We start from the raw sequence: 27,999 nt of genomic DNA on the forward strand, positions 1-27,999 counted from the left end.
TTTGGAATCATTATTAACTTTATTTCTCACTCTTTATAGACATTGGTCCATTTCCACATGAAAAGTATCTGAAACTTCCACTTAATATTCTATAGAATGAAGTTGTACCACAAACAGAGGGAAAAGTTACTGAAATAAAAATATTTTATATCCATGCCCCAAAGAATCCCCCGCTAAGATGTTTTTGTGTATATAATTACAAGCATCTATACCTCTACAAAGCTAGTTTCTTCTTAGATCAATGTAGTATTTTTATTATTCACACCAGATCATACGGATCACCAAACTTTCAAATGGTTAAAAAATAGCTTTCCCCTGTCAATCAGAATAGTTCCAAATTAAGCAATTATATAAGCACATCCATATTTTAGGGCTCTCTAGATTAAAAACCTCTTCTCTTATTTCAGATAGTTACATCAAATTGAGACATTTACAAATGGTTCATTGTATACACTGGCCCAAACATGATTTTCACCTATCTCCCCGAAATTGAGCATCCTTAAGGTTTTCTAATAAAATTCAATGCAGTTTTCAACATAAATAATATAAACTAATCTAAATGTTTTACATTTATTTCAGTGCAAATTTCCAAATATTAAATGGAATGAAATTATAATTATTTAATGGTTGTATCATATTTGAGCAGATTATGGAATCTGTATCATACAATTTGATTCACATCAATACTATAATTCACTCTAAAAAAAGTCACAGGCACACACAAAGTAGAGAACAAAATTTCCTTTTTTATAAATTTAAAGTATACTATCTACTTTAAATCTCTGAAAGATTTATTTTAGCAAAATGGCAAATTTCCAAACCCCTTTTCTCTGTCGGGTACAAGGAAAGTTCAATCCATTCGAATCTTCTGGTTTGTCATCCTATAAATGATGCTATCATATCCAGGATCCATGTTCCAAATATTGTAGGAGGTGATTATCACAGCCAAGGCCAAAGCGATCATTATCCAAAGTACCATATTGAAAACTACTGAGTACTCAAAATTATACTTATAGGCAAGGTTATAGGGACTTGGCGGGCTCTTCTATAATTAAGAAAAGAAAAAAAAAAAGAATTTTAAGATTGCAAATTATTCCAATTTGGTAGCTATGATTCATTTATCTAACAAACACTTATTCATAAGTGGCATAAGAATTATTTATATGAGGAGGAATCAAGAAGGGGAGTTTTCATGAAGACATTTGCACAGATGATGAAAGTATAAAATGGTCCAATGGCTTGAGAAAATGTGTTAATACCTAATAAAGTTGAGGGTGTATATATCTAGTGAGTCAGCAAGTCCTCCACACCCTGGGGAAAACTTCTGTATGTGTATCAAAAGACATGTACAAGAATGTCTATCAACAAACAGAACAGATGATCTGTGGTATGCCCATAGCATAGAAGCTAGAGCAATACAGGATGGTCCTAGAGCTAAGTTCATCAGCATGTGGGAGTCTTAAAAATACTGAGCAAAGGACACAGAAAATACAGAGTATGATTCCATTTATATGCAATTCAAAGGCAAGCAAAACTAAACATTGTTTAGGGATAAGTACAGATATAGTAAAACTGTAAAAGAAAAGCAAGGAAATGACTAACAGAATATTCCAGACAGCAATGACCTCTCAATGGGAAAGGTACAGGGATAAGATGGGGGTGCTTCAAAGCAGCAATGTTATCTTTTTTAAGCCAAATGATGGGTAGACAATGTTAGTATTGGTTGTGCAACACTTAAATGCTCAGCTGCAAACTGAAAGGTCAGCAGTTTGAATCCACTAGTCAATCTGCAGAAGAAAAGGTCTATCTGTTTTCTTAAAGTTTACAACCTTGAAAACCCTATGAGACAATTCGACCCTTCAGGAGGGTCGCGCTGAGTCAGAATCGACTCAGCACACAACAAAAAAGGTCGTACACTTATGTATGCTGCTGCAGCTGCTGTGTACCACTGAGGCGGTTCTGATTCATAGCAACCCTGTATAGGGTTTGTGGGGCTGTAAATGTTCAGCAGAGCAGAAAGCGTCATCTTTCTCCCATGGAGCAGCTGGTGTATTCAAACTGCTGACTTGTGGTTAACAGCTACATGTGTAACCCACTGCACTACCAGGGCTCGTTACACTCATGGAGGCTTCACTTAAAGTCCAATAAAAAACGTAAAGACGAAAGCAATTAGTGCTTCAAACACATCATACATCTGAGTGATATTGCCTGGCCGGGGGGTGGGGGTTAGGGTGAATCCAGACCTATAAAAGGTATCATTTGAGAAACTCATTTATTCTGGCTAAAGAATAAAAAGGAGTCCTGGTGTGGCACTGTGGGTTAATGCGCCAGACTACAAAGAGTTTTGAACTGCAAGGTCAGTGGTTCAAGTTCACCAGATGCTTTTAGGAAAACCCTATGGAGGGTCGCTATGGGTCGGCACTTCACAACAACAACAAAGAATAAAAAAGAATGGATACATTTAAGTCATGGTATTGCCAAAGAATACTGAATATACCATGGATTGCCAGAAAAATTAACAAATGTGTCCTGCAAGAAGGATGGTGAGACTTTGCCTCATGTACTCTGGACATTATCAGGAGGGACCAGTCTCTGAAGGAGGACAAGCGTAGTAGAGTGACAGAGAAAAAGAAGACGACCCTCAATGAGATTTACTGACACACTGCCTGCAACAATGGGCTCAAAAATGGCTGCAAAGAGGAGTGCATACATTCAGAGTTCACAGAAGGATCAACTGTGAACTCTAACACCCTGATTTCGGACTTCTAGCCTCCAGTACTGTAAGGGAATTCATTTCTGTTACCTTAAGAAAAAAAAGGAGAGAGAGAGAAATGTATACTGGGGGATTACAAATGACTGAAGCCATAAATAATGTTTTTAGCCATGCAATGTTTTAAAACATCTACACTACTGTTCTTTTCCATAACCCCCTGGAAACGCTGATGTTTACTGGTATGTAGCTATGTATGTATATATGTATGTAACACAAACCCCAAGTGTTTTACCATGGCCTATTACCTTGTAAATACTTAAAATCAAAGCAAGATCCATACCAGAAAAGTATAGAAGTAAATCAAATTATAAAGAGGTGAACAAAGAGGGTTCTAGAAAATAAGAGACTGTACCACAATGTACTTCTGATCTGAATTCTCTTATTAGTTTTGAAAGATTTGCTTTTATCCCTAACTCGAATTCTTGCATCACTTGGTCACAAGGTCAAAGAACCTAAGTAATTGATGGCAAAATACTTAGTCTATGTGAATAAGAAACCGATGTTTTCAGATTTCCTGATTGTAGCGTGGTGAATTATTTAATGTCTCTTCTAACCATATTCTCCCACTAAATGGCTTTTTCTGGATGGGCCTTGGTAAGAGAAGGTAGGAGAAAATACTAATAGGATGATATGATTCCGTTGGGAATGATTGTTAAGAGAGTTAATTTGATTGTAAAAGCCTGGAACTCTACTCTGGGTATAAAATGAGTCACCTCAGATGCAGGAACGGGGGATCTCACTCCCACCAAGAAGGAAGAACCAGGAGTGAAATACATCCTTTGGATCCTGAGATCCCTGCATGTTGAACCTTCTTTACCCAGGAGACAGCTGTGACACCAGAGAAGTGGCAGAGAAGCAGCAGCAGGAGTCAAAGCATTAGACAGAGCAGTGGCCTTCCTGGCTCATGGAGCAAGTAAAGGTGAGTGACTTTGGGTAGGAGGCTTGCTTTCCAAGTGGGGTGTCTCCAGGTACTTAATTGGGGGAGGTAGGTTTGCTAACCTATGGAGCTAGAGCCGAGTGCCTTTGAGCTGACGCTTATACCGGAGTGGAGTGTCCTTTGGGCATTTATCAGCAGCCCTAAAAGAGCTTAGTAACATTGCTCACGCAGGGCAGAGGCCAGGCCAAGGGGCTGAGGGTCAGAGAGGCCTGCCTGTAGGTGTGCGAAGGAGAGCCTGTCCCAACTGGAAGAACTGTGCCCTAAGCAAATTTTGGATCCGGAATTTTAGCCTGTTGACTTCCTTAATAAACCCCGTAACTTGAGTATGGTGCCTGAGTTCTGTGTGACCACTGCAGTGATTATTGAACCCAGCTGAGTAGAGAGAGTTACAGAAGGGATAATTGGTGTCATTTAAAAAAATGTTTTCTACTTGATTGTCATCCAGGGGTGATAGAGGATTTCGTTTTGTTGTTTTTTAAGTTAATCTTACGATTTTAAAGCAGGATCTTAAAATATACTCACCATCTGTTTTGCCTCAAGGATAGTCCTTGTCTTTCTCACAAGGGATGTATCAAATGATTTAATGGTCACCAACTCTACCACTGCATTTCCGCCATAAAGACTGTACATGTCATCTGCAAACTGGGAATTCATTAACATTATTATGAATTTCAAATTCATACTGATTGCTTTGGTATAGCTACAAGTTTTAAGGTAAATATTATTCATAAAAGTGTTAAGTTTCAATATATATTCAGATGTTCAAAACAGAATTACTTTAAGAAGAAACTGGATTTGGGGCACATACATTGATTAATTGTAAAGATTTGCAAAATTATGGTGCCACACTGAAGAGGTTTTGGTGAATAAAGGCGGAGAAAAAACTAGCATTTTATTGTGCGTCTACTCAGTGTCTGGCACTGTGCTAGGTAATCTCCTTAGATTAGCTCATTTAGTTCTTAAAGAACTCAATGAAATTGAATTGGAAAATGACTCAGCAAATGGGCTTGCTAATGGGAATGTACATTAAAACCACTTTTCCAGAGAACAATTTGACATTACATGGTAAAATACTTTCAAGAAGACTCTTTACTAAGGTTCAGGAGCAATGACTAGGACAAGACCACAGAGCCTTAACCTTGAACAAACCTCTTTTTTTGTCCATCCCTCTTAAGAGGTAGGAGGGGTTGAAGGCTCTTGGCACACTTTAGTTCTCAGCCGTCTGAAATGACTGAAGAAACCTCATCAGTAGAGAGCTAAAGTTAGCACGTAAAATGACTGCTGAAAAGCCTTCCTAACAAGGCTGAACTCTTGGGGTAAACCGGTGTCTCACTACCTTCTAAAAAGACCAAATTCATTGACTACAAGTTGGCAAAGGGAGAGAGAGGGAGTCTGTTTATCCTGATCATTACAATACTAAACAACTAACCATGCATGTCACAGTTCTGATTCCTATGACTGGTCCCACCAGCACTGAAATCACATGCAGCAACCCTATGCATGTGCTGATGACCACTGAGGCGCTCTACTCTACCCCCTCACCAGCAGGAACCTTCTGCTCAGTAACAGTGAATGCCACAAATGAATAAAGGCATAAAAACATTGTTATGAAGTCAAAAGTTAAAGACTCAAAGAAACAAAATTAATGAGGAATTAGCCGTCTTAAAAAAAAAAAATCCAGGGCTTAAAAATCACAAGTCTCTTTTTAACAAGTAAAAACATGTTCATATTAAAAACTTGTACACAAATGTTTCTAGTATTAATAACCAAAAAGGAAAAATCACCCAAATATCCATCTGACGAATGGACAAACTGTGATACATACAAGGGGGCTTGGAAAAAGTTCCTGGAAAATGGAATTGAAAGATACTAGAATGTTTTCACAAACTTTTTGAAGCCCCTGCATACATAAAATGGAATAGGTACTCAGTCATAAAAAACAGAGAAAGGTACTGCCAAATGCTACCACATGGATGAACCTTGAAAACATGCTAAATAAAAGAAGGCAGACATACAAGGCCACATATTACATGATACCACTTAAATGAAATGTCAAGAACAGGCACAGCCATGGAGCCAAAAAACAGCTTAGTGGCTGTCAGGGGTTGGGTGTGTTTGTAGGGATGTGGGTGGAACAAGGAAACAACACTAATGGGTGCAGAATTTTTTTGGCGTGGTAAAAACGTTCTCAAATTTGATTGTGGTGATGGCTGTACAACTCTGTCAATAAACGAGTCACCACACTGAATTGTACACTTTAAATGAGTGAATTAGGAAGGTGCTCTCATAGGCAATGGTAAATCAATGTGTATGACCTTTCTGGAACACCAAAAGCCTTTTAAGTGTTTCACATCCTCTAACTCAATAATGCTCTTATAAAAGTCTACCCTAAATAAACATTCAATGCTGATGACAATGATTTATATTGGGCTGCACCGCAAGGTCAGTTTAAACCGTGAGGTTGGCGGTTCAGGCTCACCAACTGCTCCTAGAAAACCCTATACATATACAGGGTCACTATGGGTCGGAACCCACTTGATGGCACTTAACCACCACAGGATGCTCACTACAATAAAACTGATACAAAAACCTCCCGAAATGACCAAAAATAGTGTGGTTTGAATAAACACAGTATGATACATCCATTCATTTTGAATAAACACAGTATGCTATATCCATTCATTACGCAGTGCTGGTAATGCAGTGGTTAGAACCCAGGAGAAAGATGTGGCAGTCTGTTTCCGTCAAAATTACAACCTAGCAAACACTACAGAGCAGTCCTATAGGGTTGCTACAAGTCAGATTCAACACACAGATTTGAGTTTTGGGTTTTTTTAAAAAAAATTTTTGGTGTTGGGGGGGCTTTATATCCATTCATTAATATTTATTGCTCTCATTAATGAGTCCAGTTTAGAAAATAAAAAGTATGGTACACACACAATGTTTTTAAGTTAAACAAAAAACCTGTTGTGCTGGAGTTACCCGTCACGAATGCTCCCCCTCCATCCAGCATTGCTGCTAGTTGTCATCCAGTGACTCCTGGTAACCCCATGTGTGCTGGGTAGAACTACTCCAGAGGGTTGTCAGGGCTGTGCCCTTCTGGAAGCAGCAGACTGCCAGGCCTGTCTTCTGAGACACCTTTAGTTGGTTTTGCTTTATCGTTTGTGCCACCTGGAGCCCCTTTCTCAGCATTGTTAAGTGCTATCGAGTTGGTTCCAACTCATAGCGACCCATATATAGGGTTTCCAAGGAGTGGCTGGTGAGTTTGAACTGGGGGCCTTGTGGTTTCAACTGACCTTGCAGTCCAGTGCTTATCCTACAGCACCATACCAGGACTCCTCTCCCAGTATTAGGATAAACTATCCCAACATACTTCTTTCACGTCATCCTTAAGCACTGCATTCTCTCAAAGAAGGTAAGACATCAATCAATAATGTTTCATAAAGCAGATTCTTCCACTAAGAAGCTAAAAGTGAAATGGTCATACTCCAACCTCTTACCCACATTGGTAATTTACCTTTTGCAGAGAGTCAACAAGGGTCCTAGAAGCATCTCTGAATTGTTCCGAGTCCTCCCCATAACGTTTCCCAATTTCATCCAAACCTGCCAGTTCCAGTGAATATAAATCAGGAGAATGATCCTTGGCTAGATGCTTATGTCGAGACAACTTTGAAGGAAAAAAAAGCAGTGAATATAGTAAGATGTCAAACATAGTCAGATGAAGCTTTTATGTCTGACTAAACTAGGCTAAGCTGAACCACACCAGTGCACCACAATACATGACCAATGTAAAATGGCAAATTGAACTGCTTTAAATGAAAGTTCAAGATAAAGCAAATCTAATACAAATCTCATTTTTCCAAGCAGTTACAGGGACTCTCTCTCTCTCTATATATGTATATACACACACACACACACACACACACACACACACACACATATATGCATATATATTTTTTTCATTTTCTCCATTTTAAAAACTCAGACATGGGCCAGGCTTATGAAAGGACAGATGGTTGGATCAGTTTGATACTAGGAGTACATGAGTCATTGGTGCTGAGAGTGGATACCTCCCACATATACTCTCAGGCTTCCAGTAGCCTCCCCAACTACTCCCAGAACCCATTGCCGTTGTTGTTAGTTCTAGTCAGTTCCAAATAACGGTGACCCCATATGTGTACAGTGGAACTGCTCCACAGGGTTTTTAAGGCAGTGACCTATTGGAAGCTTGTCTCCCAAGGCACTTGTGGGTGACTCTGAACCACCAACCAACTTTTCAGTAAATTAAGTGCTTAACCATTTGCACCACCCAGGGACTCCCCCAGAACCAATATCCACTGAAAAAATTTAGAAAACAACTTTTGTTGTTATGTGCCGTGGAGTCGGTTCCGACTCATAGTGACCCTGTACAGGGTTTCCAAGGCTGTAAATCTTTATGGGAGCAGAAAGCCTCATCTTTCTCCTACGGAACAGCTGGCAGTTTGGAACTGGTGACCCTGAGGATAGCAGCCCAATTCATACCAGAGCTCCTTTAGAAGATAACAAATAGGTAAGTTTTAAAAATGTGAACCACAAGAATGATTTCAAAATAAAAAACATTCACCAAGAAAATACCCTCCAGACAGATTGATTCCCTTTATTTGATGGCCTGGTACACAGCATTACTAGTCCAAACTATTATTTTTATTTTAGACCCAAAGATTGCGATACAGAAATTTAAGTCTTAACGTCTGACAAGAAGTCAACTGCCAAGGTAGGAATACAGCCAGGGTGTCCTTACTCCCAAGGCTTGTATTCCTAGAAGATACATTCTCCTACAAGTAGAAATGCAAATTGGGATGATAGCAGGAATTCAAAATTTGTCAACAGTAATGCTAATTTGTCAACTGTCATGGGATCATAAATCTTAACGGAGCTTTTTTAGTTGGTTTCACGATCATTCAAGGATTCTCTAGAAATGTCTTTTAGAACCAAAATAAACGGCATGGAAAAATGAGAGCAGCCTACTTACCAAACCTGAAATATCATGCAGCACTTGCAGTTCCGAGAGAAAGAGCAGGTCAACCTTCAGAAAGCCAAAAGATGATGTCAACTATCTATCAGAGACTTATATTTGCAGTTTATCAAGCTTTTTAAAAATATAATTTAAAATTTATATTTTAATTTTAATAATATATAAATTTTAATATATTTAATGAAAATTTGCCGTGTATACTAAATGTTACTAAGTACATTTATAGGACAAGTATCTTCCATTTGGTAGGTTTGTTTCCATCGAAAATGCATATAAAATATTATTTTCTAACAAAAAGGTGAGGTCATTGCTTAGCACTTACTACAATGCAATAGTTAGTTTTGAGAAAACTATGAAAAAGGATTCAAACTTGAAAGTGGTTTTCCCTCGGGTTCTCAAGATACTCTGACACAGTGCAATGAGGTCCTGCCACTGACACAGTTTCCGTACTGCCCAGGAACATTTTCCAGGTTGGAGAGTAAAAGATGGGGAGCCTGGTCATCCCAGTAGATATAAAGGCCAGGCTGCTGCAAAGGTATTGTGGGTAGGAGGGTAAGTGGGCAGATGCTGAAGCAATGGGATAAGATTCACAAGTAGGAGTGGGGCTCCCTGCACTGCGTTGTTGAGAGTGATTAGAAAAACGGGGCAAAACACTAGTAGCAACTGTAATACTGGCTCCCACGTTATCCGAACCCACACAGCTCCACCAGCCCACTAAGCAGGAACTATGAGTTCAGACAACAACAGCTCAGCTCACAAAAAGAGTCAGGGGTTCATAAGAAAATTACACTGACAGAAAGAAGAATACACTCCAATAGCCAATTTGCAGTTTCCTTTTCTAAAATTTCCAGTTTGCTTTAAAGTCAGTAGCATAAGCAATACAAAATCAGTAATGATATCCATTGACTTGCTCAATAACTGTACTACTTACTTCATTGTTCCTACTCAAGGAATTGAGGGGAAGTGAAGTGAGGACAGAGTTTTCTTGAAATAGGCGATTACGGAGCTGTCGTAATGTCACTGAAAGGTCTTCAAAAACTGAGTTTGCCTTCCCCACCATATACACTCTCTGCAAGAAGCATCCACATTTTAAATTAATTCACATTCTACAGATAAATACCACTATACAGAGATCTGACAGCAGTTTTCATTAAGTCAGTTAAAAACTTTCATTAAACAATGTAAATTTCATGTTTAAGTATCTTCAAATAAAAATAGTTCACTTACTTCCTCACTAGGAGCCAGCTGCAAAACTACGGGTGTTTCTTCAGAAAATAAAGAATGAATGGAATTTGCAACGCTATCAAGACTAAAAGGAACCGCCTGAAATTGAAAAGTAAGACCTTATTATCTGAACCAGAGAGGGAAAAGACATCATTCATATGGTAGTTTTAAAATAGCTTTAAAAAAGAGAAAAAGCAACAGCATTTTCTAGGTAAAATCAAAAGACCCAAATGATTTCTAACAACAGAGTCCATTTTTAGGCACAGAGGAGTAAATAGCCCCCGAGTGGGCCAACAAGTTCACATCTCTTTGCAACACTGAGACATAACACTAGCACAAACCACCATTTTCTGGTGGTCTTCCTTGTGTCTTAAGCAATATCTTTGATTTCAATATTGAATAAATATGCTAAACTGAACTCTGGTGTGGCGCTGTAGGATAAGCACTCCACTGCAATGTCGGTTTGAGCAGCAAGGTTGGCGGGTCAAATTCACCAACTGCTCCATGGAAACCCTATACAGGGTTACTATGTGTTGGAACCAACTCAATGGCACTTAACAACAACAACAACAACAAATGCTACACTGAATGTGTAGCCTATAACAAAGTTGTTGTTAAAGTACCATTGAGTGTGTTCCAAACCTATATAGGGTTTCTGAGGAGCATTTGGTGGGTCTAAACCGCTGACCTTGAGGTTAGTAGTCCAGTGCTTATCCTATAACACCACACCAGGACACCATAACAAAGTGGCACTGTAGGACAGGCACTAGACTGCAAGGTCGACAGTTTAAAAACACCAGCTGCTCCTTGGAAAACCCTATACAGGGTGGCTATGAGTTGGAACTGACTCGACGACACTTTACCACCACCACCACCTGCATTTAAGAGATCCAACTAGTGGCGACTGTGGATAGGTAGAAGGGGGAAATGGGGAAGGTATTGTGTAAGAGGTACCGAGTTTCTTTAAAGGTGATGAAAAAAATTGGAAACAATTTGTTAAGTGCCATCAAATTGGTTTCAACTCATAAATGACCTTGGTTTCCGAGGAGCAGCTGGTGGATTTGAACCACCGACCTTGAAGTCCAGTGCTTATCCTAAAGTGCCACACCAGGACTCAAGTCAATTGTGCTAAGACCTTTATTTTCCCTCCAATTTTTCAAATTAAAGAACGACATATATAATATCAAAAACCAAAATCAAACCATTGAGTTGACTGATGGTGGCTTACAGGGTTATGTATTGGGTTGCTAACTGCAAGGTTAGTAGTTCAAACCCACCAGCAGCTCCACAGGAGGAAGATGAGGCTGTCTGCTCCTGTAAGGATTTACAGCCTTAGAAACCCTAGAGAGCAGCTCTATTTTTGTTCCACTGGGTCACTAGGAGTAGGAATGTACATATAATGGTGGTGATGTGCCGTGAGTCGGTTCCGACTCATAGCAACCCTGTACAGGGTTTCCCAGGCTGTAAATCTTTATGGGAGCAGAAAGCTTCATCTTCTCCCGTGGAACAGCTGGTAGTTTCGAACTACTGACCCTGAGGTTCATAGCCCGATTTGTAACCACTACACTACTCCAGTGTACAAATCCGGGGGGTAACTGCTTAATGAATTTTCACAAATGAATACACCTATGTAACTCAACCAGATTAAGACAAAGAACATTATCAGCACCCTAGAGGCCTCCTTATTCCCACCCACACATCCCAGGGTAACCAAAATTCTGCCTTCTATCCCTACACATTAGCTTTACTTACATTAATTTAAAAAATAAGTTAGGGTAATCTTTGCCCTACATAAGAAATTTTATCCTTGATACATTATTGCACTATAACAAGCAATACAGTAGCATTTTTCTTTTAATGGAAATTTCTTAAACAAAGATTTTCTTTCCAGCAACTCCCTTTACTACTTAAAGGTTCATGTTTCTAAGTAGCAAATTAAAGCTACCATGGTTCAGACAGAACTCAATGTGATTATATTAATCCTACTGACGAAACTCAAGCATAAAATTGGGTTTATCAGTTTGATAATGCTGTGAAATTAATTTAATTGTTTTCCTTATTTAAGACACATAAATCTTTCCAAAATTCTCTTCAGTTAATGAGTCACTGACGAGGGGGAGAGAGAATTTGAACTTGCAAAAAGCATACTGTTACCAATTTCCTTTTGCTAGTTACAAGTCCTTTCCTTTTTGCAATCATAAGTTTCACCTCCTTTAGCTCTGGAAGGAATACATGAATATGTAACAAACTCTTCAGCTTCATTTCACCAAGTGAAATGGCATTTGTGTCAAAGGAGTTAAAGAATAAAGGTTGGCTGTTCCTAACAATCAAATTGGAGAAGTGAATGAATCAAATGAAAATGACTCCGCGATCAATTTTCAGCCAAGTATTAGAAAGGTAAGTAGGGGAGCCAACAACACTAGTGAGGTACACACACCACAGAATGGTCAACCAATGGAGATCATCTACCTAAGGACACAATTCAGAAGGGTGGAGTAAAATGGAGGAATGGAAACAAGAGTCAAGAAGGAAGTGACGTTACACTGGGGATTGCAATCAATGAGATAAAATGGAGTGTATAATTTATTGAGTGTAAAATTGGTGATCTGCTCTACAAACCTTTACTCGATTCACAACAAAAAGTTTTTTTACAAAGTGTTTAAGGCAGCTGACAATAAAAGATTATTTTTAATTTGAAAATGAAGAATTTAGGACACAGAGATAGAGATGGTAAGTAAAAACAATGGACAATGTAATAATTTTTAAAGGACCTGGATGTCTTTGTGTATATTCGTCATCTAATAAATATATATCATTTAAAACAAAAATGAGATAACCAGTCAAGTACTAGGCTGCATAGCTTGTTGCCATGACAAGCTATGGGCAACATTATAGAAATGAGTATTTGGGAACACTTATTTGTGCTCATGAGGAACCTGTACATAGACCAAGAGGCAGTTGTTCAAACAGAGCAATGGAACACTGAATGGTTTAAAATTAAGAAAGGTGTGTACTTAGGATTGTATCATTTCACCATACTTACTTAATCTGTATGCTGAGCAAATAATTCCAGAAGCAGATGACACAACCTTGTTTGCTGAAAGCAAAGAGGATACTTACTCATGAAGATTAAAGACCACAACCTTTGGTATGGGTTTCACCCCAATGTAAAGAAAACAAAAATCCTCACTACTAGACTTATAAACAACATCCAAATATATGGAGAAAAGATTAAAGTTGTCAAAGACTTCATTTTGCTTACACCCACCGTCAACACATATGGAAACAACAGTCAAGAAATGAAACAACATATTGCATTACACAAATTTGCTTCACAAGACCTCTCTAAAGTATTCAAGAGCAAAGATGTCAGTTTGAGGACTAAGGTGCGCCTGATCCAAGCCATGGTATTTTCAGTAACCTCATGTGCATGTGAAAGTTGGGACAATGAATAAAAAAGACCCTAGAAGAATTGCTGCATTTGAATTATGGTACTGGAGGAGAGTACTGAAAGTATCATGGACTGCCAGAAGAACAAACAGGTCTTTGTTGGAAGCAGTACAGCCGGAATGCTCCTTAGAATCCAGGATGGCGAGACTTCATCTTTCATACTTTGTACATATTACCAAGAAGAACCACTCCCTGGAGAAGGACATCGTGCTTGGTAAAGTAGAGGGTCAGCGAAATAGAGGAAGACCGCTAATGAGATGGACTGGCACAGTGGCAGCAGCAATGGGCTCAAGTTGTGAGGGTGGCATAGGATTGGGTAGTGTTTTCGTCCTGTTGTGCATAAGGTCGCTATGAGACAGTACTGATTCGTCAGCAACTAACAACAACAAGGCTCAAGGTACCTGGTACTGCTTTTTAGCGTTTTAGCGTTTCTATGGAATAATTTTGACCTTTTCCTTCTTTCTTGTCTTCTTAATGATTTTTTGCTTTCTTCATGTATAATGTTCTTGATGTCATCCCACAAATCTTCTGGTCTTCAGTCTTTAGTGTTTAATGTATCAAATCTGTTCTTCAGATGACCTATAAGTTCAGGTGGGATATATTCAAGGTCATACTTTGGCTCCGGTGGACTTGTTTTCATTTTCTTCAGCTTCAGTTTGAATTTGCATATGAGCAATTAATGATCTGTTCCACAGTCTGCCCCTGGCCTTGTTTTGACTGATGAAATGAATGTCAGAGGAGACACTGAAACTTGCTCTCCTGCATAGAGATGCTAAAGCAAAAGGAAGAAATTATGAGGTACAAGAGCTGAACAGAAAATGTCAAAGATCAGCTTGAGAAGATAAAGCCAAATATTACATTACAACAAAACATGCAAAGATCTGGAGTCAGAAAACCAAAAAGGAAGAACAGGCTCAGCGTTTCTCAAGCTGGAGGAACTGAAGAGAAAATTCAAGCCTCGACTTTTGTTATTGAAACATTCTCTGGGCAAATTACTGAATGATGCAGAAAGCATCAAGAGAAGATGGAAGGAATACACAGTCACTGTACCAAAAGGAAATGGTTCATGTTCAACTGTTTCAAGAGGTAGCATAGGATCAAGAGCCAATGATACTGAAGGGGGAAGCCTAAGGTGCGTTGAAGGAATTGGCAGAGAACAAGGCACCAGGAATAAAATTGAAATCTTTCAAGAAAGTGACGCGGCACAGGAGGCACTCACTCATCTCTGCCAAGAAATTTAGAAGTCAGCTATCTGGCCGACTGATTGGAAGAGATCAATATTTGTGCCCATTCCAAAGAGAGGTGACCCAACGGAATGCGGAAATCATTGGACAATGTCTTTGATACCTTATGCGAGTAGTTTTACTAAAGGTAGTACAGAAATGGCAGCAAGCATACATTCACAAAGAACCTCCAAGAGGTTCAAGCCAGATTCAGAAGAGGCCGTGGAATGAGGGATATCACTGCTGATGTCCAATGGATCTTGGCTGAAAGCAGAGAATATCTTTATTGACTTGAGAGAATGTGCTTTATTGACTACACAAAGGCTTTCGATTGTGTGGATCATGACAAGCTATGGACAACATTGCAAGCTATGAGTATTCTGGAACACTAAATTGTGCTCATGAGGAATCTGTACATGGACCCCAAGAGGCAGTTGTTCGAACAGAACATGGGAACACTGAATAGTTTAAAATTAAGAAAGGTGAGCAACAGGGTTGTATTGTTTCATCAAACTTATTCAACCTGTATGCTGAGCAAATAATACAAGAAGCTGGGTTCTATGAAGAAAAATGTGGCATCAGGATTGGAGGAAGACTCATTAACAACCTGCGATATGCAGATTGCTTGCTGAAAGAGAAGAGGACTTGAAACATTTACTGATGAAGATCAAAGAGCACAGCCTTCGGTATGGATTACATCTCAATTTCAAGGAAACAAAAATGTTCACCACTGGACCAATAAACAACATTCTTATCAACGGAGAAAAGGTTGAAGTTGTCAAGGACTTAATTCTTCTTGGATCAACTATCAACACTCACAGAAGCAGCAGTCAAGAAATCAAATGACATATTGCATTACGCAAATCTGTTGCATAAGACCTTTTTAAAGTGTTGAAGAGCAAAGATGTCAGCTTGGGGACTAAGGTGCGCCTGACCCAAGCCATGGTATTGTCAGTAATAATGTGAAAGCTGGACAGTGAATAAGGGAGACCGTACAAGAATTGATGCTTTTGAGTTATGGTGTTGTAGGAGAATATTGAAAAGTGCCATGGGCTGCTAAAAGAACCAATAGATCCGTTTTGGACGAAGTGCAGCCAGAGTGCTCCTTGGAGGCCAAGATGGCCAAACTTTGTCTCTCATATTTCGGACATATTGTCAGGAGGGACCAGTAGCTGGAATAGGATATCATGTTTGGTAGGGTAGAGGGTCACAGAAAAAAAGAGGAAGACCCCCAACGAGATGGATTGGCCAATTGGCAGCATCGATGGACTCAAGCTTGGCAACAATAGTGAGACTGGCCCATGATCAGGCAGTGTTTTGTTCTGCTGTGCATAGGGTCGCTATGAGTCGGTACCGACTCGATGGCACCTAACAACAACAACATGGAATAAATTTAAACTTAGCTTGCTTCTCAGCTTTCTCAACTAGGTCATAGGTGATAACTTGCCTGGATCTAAATTCCTCCCTCCTTGCCCCTACCATATATAATATATACATACATACTATCTTTCTACACTGGAGACATAGGTGTACATTTCTCCTAAGTACTTGGGTATGTATTTCCTAGGAATAATGACCTCAACTTAAGAAAAAATATTTCAATCTTTTTAGGAGGAAATAATGTAAAACCTACAGAAAGGTTGTATTTCTATTGACATTCCCTTTGGAGTAATGCGTTTTCTCTCGGAAAGCATTTAAGAGTTTCAGTTTCCTTGATGAGTCTCCAGTGTCACTATGTCTAAGTACTGATTTGTCTTTAGCCTACTGGGTGTTCACTTGTCTTTAAATCTGAAGAGTCATGGTGTTTGTGGGGTTTTGTTTTTTGTTTTACCATTCCCAAATACAATTTTAAGGTATCACTTTGTTACCTAACTGCATTATGGTCAGAGAGGGTTGGTCTATATGATACTGATTCTCGATTTATTTGTTGAAATTTACTTTGTGTGGCCTATTACTAATTAGCATGTGGCCATGCTTTCTGAAAGCATGTATATATATATATATATATATATATATATATATACTAAAAGAACTTAGATGCTTAAAAACAAACAAAATTTCTCGATAATTCATGTGTTAAAGAAAGCATAATTATGAAATATTTAGAAATGAATACCAATGAAAGGACCACATAACAAAAATGTCTCAGAACTGTCTCTTGCTTTCTAGTCCTTCCTCTATCACAATTTGAAGGCATGTTTTGAAATCTCTTTGAGATTGGTCTATTATTACCTGTACTTCTAAGGGGATAGAATTCTGTTTGTTGCACTTCCTATCTCTCTCATGATATACATAGTATTTTTTTGTGCCTCCTTCAAGTGCTTTGTAAACTCGACTCATCTTCAATTCTTACCAAAGGCGCCCTGGGCTGTGGAGCTGTCTCTGTGGATGTGTCACTTTTCACAGCTACAACCTGTAGCTCCTATTTCTCTTACGCAACTCCTCTGGTACCACCAGCCAAGAACAGTAAGCCAGCTCTTCTGTGATATCCCTGCGGCAGCTGGGGTTTTACTAGTCCTCCTTTTAAAGAAAACACAGCATTTTATGGCCCCTGGCTTTCTGCAGGGAGCACAATTCCTGCTGCAGCTCCTGACACCACTGTGGCTTTTGAGTTTTCTATTCCTATCCGGCATCTGGGTGTAGGTCAGTCAAGCTTTCAAGTTTAGTTGTGCATGTAAAACTGTTTTTGCGGCATTTTATTTAGCACGTCCATATGATTAAGTGTGGAAGGAGGGCCTCTCACCTCAGCTCAGTCAGCCACACTGACTGAAAGGCCTGTGAAGGAATGAATGAACCAGCAAATTAGCCTCCAGTCTCCTTCTTACCCAAAAAAGAGAGAAAATTCAGAATACACAAGACAGTGCCCAAGAAAATATCAGTAGATTACACCCTCAACTTTTAGTGGTTCTCTTTTTTCAAGCCTCTGACTCTTCTGAAAGCTGGGCAATTTCTCCACCTCTTATTTGCATCAACCTTAGGAAACAGGTAAGTCGGCAATACATTTACAACTACAAAGCACTGTTTTAGAAAGATTTTGGTTGTTTTATATATCAACCAGCGCATTAAAAACCATAGGAGAAGACAAGTATGCTTAGAAGGCAATTCAATAATGACAGATTAGAGAAAATTAAAACTGCATCCCTTTTGATTCCATTTTATAATAAATACTCACATTCTCCAAAGGATATGAAATGACACTACTCGGGGGTAGAGCCAGCTTGTCCACTCCTTTCACCATCACCATCACAGTAGCTCGAGGACGATGGAACAGGTTTCCCACTGCAAGTCCTGGCCAAGAGAGGTCCTAAACATTGAAATGCATCAGAGCTTAATTTTCAACCCTGGAAACCATTTCCCCAGTAACATCTAACAATAAGCAGAGTTAGGTACTCTGGGATAACACTGGTAATGAAAGTTTACAGAGAAAGGAAAAGCTTTATTTTAGATGATCATTGTCATCTCCTACTCTGCCAATTCTGTGTTCTCTTTGACATACAGCCATGAACATTTTCTTCCTCCTCATCGGTTTCTGTCCTCATCTACAGCATCATTTTTATCTTTCACAGTGACATAGCAAGGCTGTCTTTAAACATTCTCTTTAAACTAAGTTTTTTATTTAAAAAAAAACAAAAAAACCCCACAAAATTCTTGCTGAAAATATCTCTCATTGGTTTACTAATAATTATGATGAAAGGTTAATTTAGCAACCATTTGTAGCCAAATTTCAGTTTGTAAAAACTATCCACAAATTTTATCCTTAAATATAAACAACCAATTGTGTTCATGTTGCCCAAAGAGGCAACCAGCTAGTTGCCATGCAGAGCTTCTAGCTACCAGGCCCTCAAGATCTAGGAAGAAAGTTGCTTTGGTGACCAAAGCACAGAAGTGACAAAGTGGGAAGGGAGCGTGACAGGCTGAAAGCAGGCTGCATGGCCTCTCTCTTAGCCATTAGATTCAGAGTTTTCATTTGGACTGGACAGGCACCCCTCCGCTACCATCACCCTAAGCAGCCCGTTGCTACAATAGGTTGGGACTTAAATCTAGGAAACCAAGGTCCTAGGTTGCCTCCACAGTTACCCACCATACTGTTTTCTCAACCTCAGGCAAAATACATACATATTTCTTATTTAATCATGTGTATTGAAAAAAAGTTATGCTATACATCCTATTAATAGGACATACACATTTTCTTTATATACAACGAACATTACTATGATGAAGAAATGATTATAGAATGGTTTATAGTTATTTGGTTTCAGAAGCCAACCTTAATGCACTTATCCAAAACTTCCTGAACTTATAAAAGAGTTTCTATACCAAATGTACCTATGCTTGTTTGTTGCTTTCTTGGGCTATTAGTAGAAATCAACAAAAATGCTCTGAGAAGCAGCTCCAAATATATGTATTTTTTATAAGCAGACATACTTCTTTCACGGAGAAGCCCATTGACAATGCAGCCACATCTGGGATTCGCTCTCCTGGTATAGGCCAGTTTCCTTCTCGGAAAATGACAGACCCTGGTGATCTTAATACACTAAACTCGTTCCCCAAAACACCTGAGAAGAAAGGAGAGTGGTAAGTGAACCATCAGCACCACAAAGCTTTTGCATCCCCTTAAAATGATTAAATATGATATAGTTCCCATTCTCAGTTGACTAAGCATGCTAAATTAGGATTGGATAAAATGTGGCACATTGTAAACAGGACATTTCAAAGCATCACTCTAAGAATTTTACACCAACCAAGGTACAAATATGAAACTGTTGTTGAGTGCCATAAAGTCGGTTCTAACTCCTAGTGACCCTGTATAGGATTTCCAAGGCTATCCATCTTTGCAGGAGCAGAAAGCCTCATCTTTCTCCCACGTAATGGCTGTGGGTTCAAACCACCATGCTTGTGGTTCGCAGGCCAGTGCTTATCCTACAGAGCCCCAGTGCTCCCCAAGTATGGAATAGGATTCTCCTAATGATCTAGATGCCCTTCCTAGAGACAGTCTGTAATTGCAGCATGCAGTAAATTGGCAAGCAGCACAAATCAATGGCATTTCTGCAGAATTAAAAAATAAAATAATTTAGCTCAGACTATGAGATAACTAAATTATTTCTACCATTGACCCACTGTTCAAAAATGCAAATTTCCTTTCCCAGTGATAAACTCATAAAATCCCAATTTCAGTATAAAACTTATAGATGACATTTTAGGATCACTGTAGGATAAGCACTCGACCACAAGGTCAGTTTAAACTGCAAGGTTGACAGTTCAAACTCACCATATGCTCCTCGGAAGCCCTATAAAGGGTTGCTATGAGTCAGAATCGACTCGATGGCACTTCAAAACAACATATTTTAGGATAGACCACATTTTCCCTAGATTCCTCAGGTGGTGGTGGTGGTGGTGGTGGTGTTGTGCCTGGAGTCAGCCTAATGAAATGAGGGTTGTTGGATAGGAGGCACATGTTACCAGTTGGAATATAAAACATTTCAGACTTTAGAAACAAACTTCAGGAAATGTTACAGTGAAATTTATGAGAGCTGAAACTCCACAGGACTGCCTTGGCTTTCTGGGTCTCGTCAGTTTTCTGCCTTCTATACAGCTTCTGGCTTTCACAAGCTTTACTGTATTTCCAGTTGACATTATCAATACGGTGAGAAAAGACATTCTGCAATAACAAGGTCAACAAGTCTAGGGGTATAGGGCCTGGTTATAACACACACACACATACTCTCTCTCTCTCTCTCAATCTCTCTCCCCACCCCCCCACCCCCAGCCCTGGTGGAGGACGTAGTATTTTGCCTCTTCACCCATTACAGGTTCTATCAATGATGTCTAGTTTACACAGAGATAAACAGCTAATGGAAACTTTTGGGTTCCTATGAAACCAGACCCCAAATAAATCTTGGCTGTGCCTAGTATGGGTAAATTAGACTTTAACAAAGCAACCTTGTTACTTTTACCTAAGGAAAGTACCCAATACCACTTACAGGGTATGAGAATACAGTGGAAAGCAACAGTAAATATTTTGGTGTTACAGTATTGACAGTAAACAAAAGGCCCAGGATGTTGATGATACAACATGCAGAGTTAGCAGTTTCAATTCCATGTAGCCACCAGAGCAGGGATTTCCAAATTGTTCTAGCCAAGGGCAGACAAAAAATTTAACAGAATGGAACAGTCATTTGTAACTGATAGACATTTTGGTTCGCTAAAGATGCAGTATTGCAAACCATAAAGAAAATGAAATGAGAATATTTTTCAAGTATCATATACATTTAAAGAGCCACATTTTGTCCTGGACATAACCATTTTCTTGAAACATTGCCCGGCTTGCTCATTCAACCCCAGCAAAGCTATACTAAATTACTTCACCTCAACTTTGGAGTTAGTCTCTGTCCAAAGAAGGAAAGAAGCAAAGAGTGAAGAAAATAAAAAAAAACCATGGAAATAATAATTAGTCCAAAGGACTAACGAACCACAGGAACCATAGCCTCTAGCGCCCTGAGAACAGAAGAACTAGATGGTGCTCAGCTACCAGTGCCAGCCACTCTGAATGGAAGCATAATAGAAGGCCTGGAAAGACAAGAAAAATAGAGAACAAAGCTCAAAATCATAAAAAAATAAAAAAAGACCAGGGCTTTTAGTCAAGCCTGGTACTGAATTCACCTTGTGGCTCAACTGTCAGTCAAATAATGTTGTTAGGTGCCATCGACACGGTACTGATTCATAGCGACCCTATGCACCTATGCACAACAGAACAAGACACTGCCTGGTCCTGGGCCAACCTCACTACTGTTGTCACGCTTGAGCCCACTGATGCTGCGACTTTGCCAATACATCTCGCTGGGGGTCTTCCTCTTTTCCTCTGACCCTCCACCTTACCAAACATGATCTCCTTCTCCAACAACTAGTACCTCCTGTCAATATGTTCCAAGTATGAGAGATGAAGTTTGGCCATCCTGGCCTCCAAGGAGCATTCTAGCTGCACTTCTTCTAACGCAGATCTGTTTGTTCTTTTGGCTGCCCATGGCACTTTCAATATTTTCCAACACCACAATTCTAATACATCAATTCTTCTATGATTTTCCTTATTGACTGTCTGACTTTCCATGCATATGAGGTTATTGAAAATCTCATGGCTTGGGTCAGGTGCACCTTAGTCCTCAAGCTGACATCTCTGCTCTTCAATACTTAAAAAAGTTCTTCTGTAACAGATTTGTCTAATGCCATACGTCATTTGAGTTCTTGACTACTGCTTCCATGAGTGTTGATAGTTGATCCAAGAAAAATGCAGTCCTTGACAACTTCAATCTTTTCTCCATTGATAAGAATGTTGTTTATTGGTCCAGTGGTGAGGATTTTTGTTTTCTTTACATTGAGATGCAATTCATACAGAAGGCTTTAGTCTTTGATCTTTATCAGTATTTTAAGTCCTCCTCACTTTCAGCAAGCAATATCATTTGCATATCGCAGGTTGTTAATGAGTCTTCCTCCAATCCTGATGCCACGTTTTTCTTCAGATTACTTGCTCAGCATACCGGTTGAATAAGTATGGTGAAAGAATATACCCTTGTCGCACACCTTTCTTAATTTTAAACCATTCAGTGTTCCCATGTTCTGTTTGAACAACTGCCTTTTGGTCCATGTACAGATTCCCCATGAGCACAATTAGGTGTTTCAGAATACTCACACTTCACAATGTTGTCCATAGCTTGTCATGATCCATACAATCGAAAGCGTTTGCACAGTAAATAAAGCACAGGTAAACATCTTTTTGGTCTTTTCTGCTTTCAGCAAAGATTCATCTAACGTCAGCAATGATAGCCCTCGTTCCATGTCCTCTTCTGAATCCAGCTTGACCCTCTGGAAGTTCTGTCAATGTATGCTTGCAGCATTTCTCTCTTACCTTTAGTAAAACTTTACTCGCATGGGATATCAAAGATATTATCCCATGATTTCCACATTCCGTTGGGTCACCTCTCTTTGGAATGGGCAGAAATACAGATCTCTTCCAATCCATAGATAGCTGTCTTCCAAATTTCTTGGCATAGATGAGTGAGTGCCTCCAGTGCCACCTCACTTTGTTGGAAAATTTCAATTTGTATTCCATCAACTCCCGGTGTCCTGTTCTTGGCCAATTCCTTCAATGTACCTTGGACTTCTTCCTTCAGTATCATTGGCTCTTGATCATATGCTATCTCTTGAAATGGTTGAACATCGACCATTTCCTTTTGGTACAGTGACTCTGTATTCTTTCTATCTTCTTTTGATGCCTTCTGCATCCTTCAATCATTTGCCCACAGAATCCTTCAATAACGAAAGCCGAGGCTTGGATTTTTTCTTCAATTCCCCCAGCTTGAGAAATGATGAGCATGTTCTTCTCTTTTGGTTTTTTAATTCCAGATCTTTGCACATTTTACTATATTTGACTTTGTCTTCTGCGAGCTGACCTTTGAAATTTTCTGGTCCGCTCTTGTACCTCCTCATTTCTTCCATTTGCTTTAGCATCTCTAGTCAAATAATAAGACAGACCTATAGCACTTAACAACAACAACATAAGGTAAAAGGTGCTGTGGGTTAATTCACCAGACTGCAAAGCATTTGAATTGCAAGGCTGGCGGTTCAATTTCACCAGCTGCTCTTCGGAAACCCTATACAGGGTTGCTATGGGTCGGAACTGACTCGACAGCACATAACAACAACATAAGGTAAATGGGGTCTTGATGTGACGCTGTAGGATAAGCACTGGACTGCTAAGCATGAGGTCAGTGGTTCAAATCCGCCAGCTGCTCCTCAGAACCCCTACACAGGGTCGCTTTGAGTCAGACCTGACTCAATGGCACTAACAACAACATAAGGTGAACAATTTTTCCTTAGAGCAATCAACCATCTGAGAGCAAAAGGGCAGCATCTGCCCAGGGCTAAAGCTCAGAAGGCAGGACAGGGTAGGAAAGAAGGATGGCTGGAACCTGTAAACACAGAGGAAGTGGGACGAGTGCTGTTAACATTGTGGGGATTGCAATTGGTGTTGCATAACAATCTGTACGGATTGTTGAATGGAAAACCAATTTGCTCTGTAAACTTTTACCCAAGGCACCAAAAAAAAAAAAAGGAAAAAGTTTAATAAAAGACATCTTCCATATTTGCACAATGCTTCTTCGCAAGTCTTTCTTTATTGTTGTGAAGTGCCAGATGGGTCTGGTGAAAGGGGGTGGGGGGGTGATGCTGATAGGATTTTATGATTCAACTGTGAGTAATTGTTAGCAGGATTCATTGTGATTGTCAAAACTGAAACTGTAGAAGATGTGTAACTAAAAGGGGGAGATTGTTAATCTTTTATTGCAGAACAGACAATCCCAGGACTATCAAGAAGGAAGAAATGCGTGGAGTGTGAGAACCCTACTTAGAAAAGTGGTGACAGCAGAGACGATGACAGAGGCAGTGGCACCGAGAGACAGAGCAGTTGTGGTCTCTAGGCCCATAGACTGAGTAAGGCTGTGGGCAAGGGGCTAGCTGGCAGAATGTGCCCTTTGGACATTTAAACTGGCAACTCCCTCCTTGAAAGGTAAGAAAAGGCATTCTACAGTAATTCAGTCAACTAAGTCTAGGGGTCAAGTCCTGGTGTGGTGCTGTAGGATAACTATACTGCGCACTACAAGGTCGGCAGTTTAAACCCTCCAGCAGCTCCTCATAAACCCTACATAGGATTGCTATGAGTCGGAACTGGCTCGACAGCACGTAACAACAACAGTAGTCTAGGTGTCCTGGGCCTGGGAATAAGAGAAAACCATTGCCTTGGCTTTTGTGACATCATTGCCCGGGTGTTCTTCCAAATCCCTTTGGCTGCCCCTCCTCAATTTCTTTCCCTTATTATAATGAATACAGCAGGGCCTAAACTTCTTGGATTTGGATGTCATTTTATGCTTACTGCCATACAGCCACTGAACTCCTAACACATTGTCTTTCCCAGAATTGTGGCTTAATATTGCGTGAAAACTTGAACAAGTGAATGAACTTGAAAGCAGCCCCAACAAACATCTATTTCTTTATAAAGTATATTCACGTACTATAACACATTACATATTTGTAATAGTAAAATACACAAAAACAGACTTAAAAAATGTGATGCTGTTGTTGTTAAATGCCTTCAAGTCAGTTCCAACTCAGAGCAACCCTGTATAGGGTTTCCAAGGAGTGGCTGGTGAGTTTGAACCACCAACCATGTGATTCAAATCGACCTTGAGGTCTAGTGCTTATACTACAGTGCCATACCAGGACTTCAAAGAATGCGATATCTTTGTAATAGTCTTCTCCCAAATCCACAACCCTAATCTAATCAAGAGAAAACATCAGTCAACTCCAAACTGACGGACATTCTACCAAACACCTGATCATTACTCTTCAAAATATATAAATGGAAGCTGAAATACCTTCTCGACACTCCATTGGACATCTAACACATTCCGATTTGCAAATCACGGCTCTGACATCTGAGGCTCCATTCTTGATCCTCCACGGCTCTCTCCCTGGGTGAGCTGAGCCCATCTACTCCTAAGGCTGTGAACACCAAACCACAGACTTTCTTTCCAGTCTAGATTTCCCTTGAGCCTTAAATCTATACACCCAACACTCAGCTAGGCATTTCCTTCTAAGTCCCATGGGCCCTAAAAACTCAACAGGTTCAGAGCTGGATTCATCATCTTTCCATTTGCTCCTCCTGTTTTCCGCTCTTGAAGGATGCCATTGATCACTACATTTAATTCATCATGGAATTCTGGCCATCTTTTTTTTTTTGCTTCTCCTATTATCTCCTGACTCTGTTCCCCCACTCCATGGCCAGTGCCAAACCCTCACCAGGTTTGCCTCCTTGTGACTTATCATGCCACCCTCCTGCCCACCCTTCCTATCACCTTTTCCAAGTACAGCTCTGTTCATCCACTCTTCAGCTTCAACTCCTCCCCTTACTGCCCAGAGCCTTCAAGACAAAAATCCAAAAAATAACACCTAACGCACTACACAGCAGCAACCTTACATCAGGGAGCTTCCCAACTTCAACCTTGTTATGTTCCAACCCTGCCAAACGATTTGTTCTTTTATCTACACCACTGTGTTTTCACAGGTTTTGTCCAAAATACGCCCCCACACCCTAACCTTTCACATATATTCCCTGTGAGGCACCTGCCCTGGGGAAAAATCCCTCAGTCTCCTGGGTGTGAGCCTTGTCCTCGGGCCACACCACAGCACTGTGCTGCACTCTTCTATTGATGGCGGATAGAATCAATCAGTAGAAAATCAATGGGCCCTACTTCAGTCCTCTGTGACCAAAATGGCTTCCCTCGTCTACAAAAGAGCTTCTCAAATGTCAGGTGTTCGTCCTTGTCTTTCTTCCCCATTCCTCATGATCTGGTCTTCACAATCCTAGTTTCCCTCCTCTGGTCTTGTTCTAGCTTATTAATAGCTTTTTAAAGGATTCCTGGGGTTCCCCTTCCCCGCCAAATAGAGAAGTCAATGCTCTCAGACATCTTTTCCACTAAATCACTAGCCATTGTGGAAAACAATAATAATTTAACCTCATCTGACAAGACCAAGCAATGCAGAAGCTGATAGGATCAGATTCTTGGTCTGTATGAACTGGACTATTCTAGTAAGGTAAGCACATTCAAACCATATATGGTGACAATTATTCTGCCTTAGTCCAAAATGAAAACAAAAAGCTCTAAACCTCACTGAATCGAAACAATATCAATCGTAAAATTAAAACAACAGAAGTTCAGTTACACCACAGGATCAAAGTGAAGATTTTTAAACTTCAAAAACGTTATTGGAAAACTTCAAAAATGTCCCCAATGTGTCTATCTGGAGTCCTGGTGTGGCGCTGTGGGTGTTAATGCGCCAGACCGCAAAGCCATTTGAACTGCAAAGTCGATGGTTCAAGCTCACCAGCTGCTCCTTCGGAAACCCTATACAGGATCCCTATGGGTCGGAATCGACTTGACAGTGTTTAACAACAACAGCAACATATCTATCTACCTGACTGGAGAGATACGAATGAATGATCTCTCTCCAGAGCCCCAAACAGGAACGAAAACAAAAAAAAGAACACTAAAACTTTTGGTCTATGGGAATAGTGTCATTATCATTAACACACCTAGGGGGACTGGGCTCTATAGATTTCCAGAGCATCAGCAGTCTGTAGGCCATGCAGAATGGCGCGAACCTTCCCAAAGTGGGAGCTCCCAGCAGCACCTAGTGCGCCTGACCCCTAGGTTTAAACTCAAACACTGGGGAACACAGCTCTCATTCCTCCAGATCATTCTCATTTGGGCCTCCTGCTCACCACTGTTCGCCCACCAGTTTTAGCCCCACACCACTCCCACATTCTCATACAGTGGTAACACACCCTACCCCACAAAACCGATCATGGAAAAGGTCTGCACTTCGGAGCCAGCTTTGTTCCTCACCATCTGTGTGACGTTGGATGCTCCTTTTAAGCTTTATCACTCCAAAGGGAGAATGAGACAATGATAATATAATAATAAATACACAGGAAGCCAGATATTGGTTGTCTTCCACTCCCATTGCTGAATAATAGGGAACTGAGATCTCCCACTTCGCAAGCTGCCATTTAGTTGACATGTGACCCTAACTAAGGACATGACTCACTTCTGTCCCTAAAATCGGGAATTGAGACAAACTGAGAGGCTTGGAGAAATAACCACTCAAAAACAATGATTGGACCTCAACTTCTGTGGCCTGAAGCATAAATGGGGAGGGGGGTTGCAGAGAGCTTTGTCAATTATTGATGCCAACCATTAGAAAAGAAGACACCCCCACCTCCCCCGAGGCATGCAAAGAAACGCAGCAGCTGATAGCAGCTAAGAAGTAGCCCTTCCAGTCTTTGCTGAGGGCCTCGACTGAATTGTTAATTAAGAATTGCACACCCGTCCTCCAAAGTGCCTCCAAAGCAGGAAGAGGAGACCGGGTTGGCCGGAGGCCGGGGGCTCCACAGGCGGAGGCGGAGGGTGGAGACCGGGTCAGGGTCCCCACGCAGCCTCGCCCAGCTCCCGGCCCCCGGCCCCCGGCCCCCGGCCCCCTGCCACTGCGCGCCCTCACAGGTCAGGTCGGAGAGGAGGCCGTGGGGTGGGCGCCCGAGGCAAGGACGCCGCCAGCTGCCCGCACTGCGGCACCTGCCCCCCGGCTGCCCATTCGGTGCCGGGAACCTGGAATCCCACGGCGCTGAGCCTCCCGGAACGCGCCCTGCCCGCCCCCGGGTGCTCACCCGCCACCAGCAAGGACAGGAACACAAGCACAGCCATGGCTCCGCGGCGGCCACAGCAATGCCGAGTAAGACAGAGCGGCCGGCGGGAAGGGAGCGGCTACCGGA

General features: G+C 40.6%; 1 protein-coding gene across 3 annotated transcripts; it reads right to left on the reverse strand.

Moving 5' to 3' along the window:
• On the reverse strand, positions 1–27,950 carry ATP6AP2 (ATPase, H+ transporting, lysosomal accessory protein 2). 3 transcript variants are annotated; one of them, XM_006864269.1, is made up of 9 exons: positions 27,895–27,931; positions 19,047–19,177; positions 17,794–17,925; positions 9,952–10,047; positions 9,656–9,793; positions 8,722–8,775; positions 7,228–7,377; positions 4,233–4,352; positions 1–1,045 (listed from the first exon to the last, which is right to left on the reverse strand). In XM_006864269.1, the coding sequence occupies exons 1-9, from the start codon at positions 27,929–27,931 to the stop codon at positions 851–853; spliced, it is 1,053 nt and encodes a 350-aa protein (XP_006864331.1). In that variant the 3' UTR covers positions 1–850. The 3 variants fall into 3 exon arrangements, with proteins under 3 accessions (XP_006864331.1, XP_006864332.1, XP_006864333.1); XM_006864270.1 differs by lacking the exon at positions 9,952–10,047 and having other exon boundaries at positions 415–1,045; positions 27,895–27,950; XM_006864271.1 differs by lacking the exons at positions 9,656–9,793; positions 9,952–10,047 and having other exon boundaries at positions 730–1,045.
• Between the last annotated feature and the right edge of the window lie 49 nt (positions 27,951–27,999).

The sequence above is a fragment of the Chrysochloris asiatica genome, unplaced genomic scaffold (assembly GCF_000296735.1).
Source record: "Chrysochloris asiatica unplaced genomic scaffold, ChrAsi1.0 scaffold00062, whole genome shotgun sequence".
NCBI lineage: Eukaryota > Metazoa > Chordata > Mammalia > Afrosoricida > Chrysochloridae > Chrysochloris > Chrysochloris asiatica.

Excerpts from the sequence above, each read along its gene's own strand:
- ATP6AP2 (XM_006864269.1), bottom strand. The coding sequence starts at position 27,931 with ATGGCTGTGCTTGTGTTCCTGTCCTTGCTGGTGGCGG. Across the intron at positions 9,794-9,951 it reads AGCTGGCTCCTAGTGAGGAA|AGAGTGTATATGGTGGGGAA; the intron begins GTAAGTGAACTA and ends TGCTTCTTGCAG. Across the intron at positions 7,378-8,721 it reads TGCATGATATTTCAGGTTTG|TTGTCTCGACATAAGCATCT; the intron begins GTAAGTAGGCTG and ends TTTCCTTCAAAG.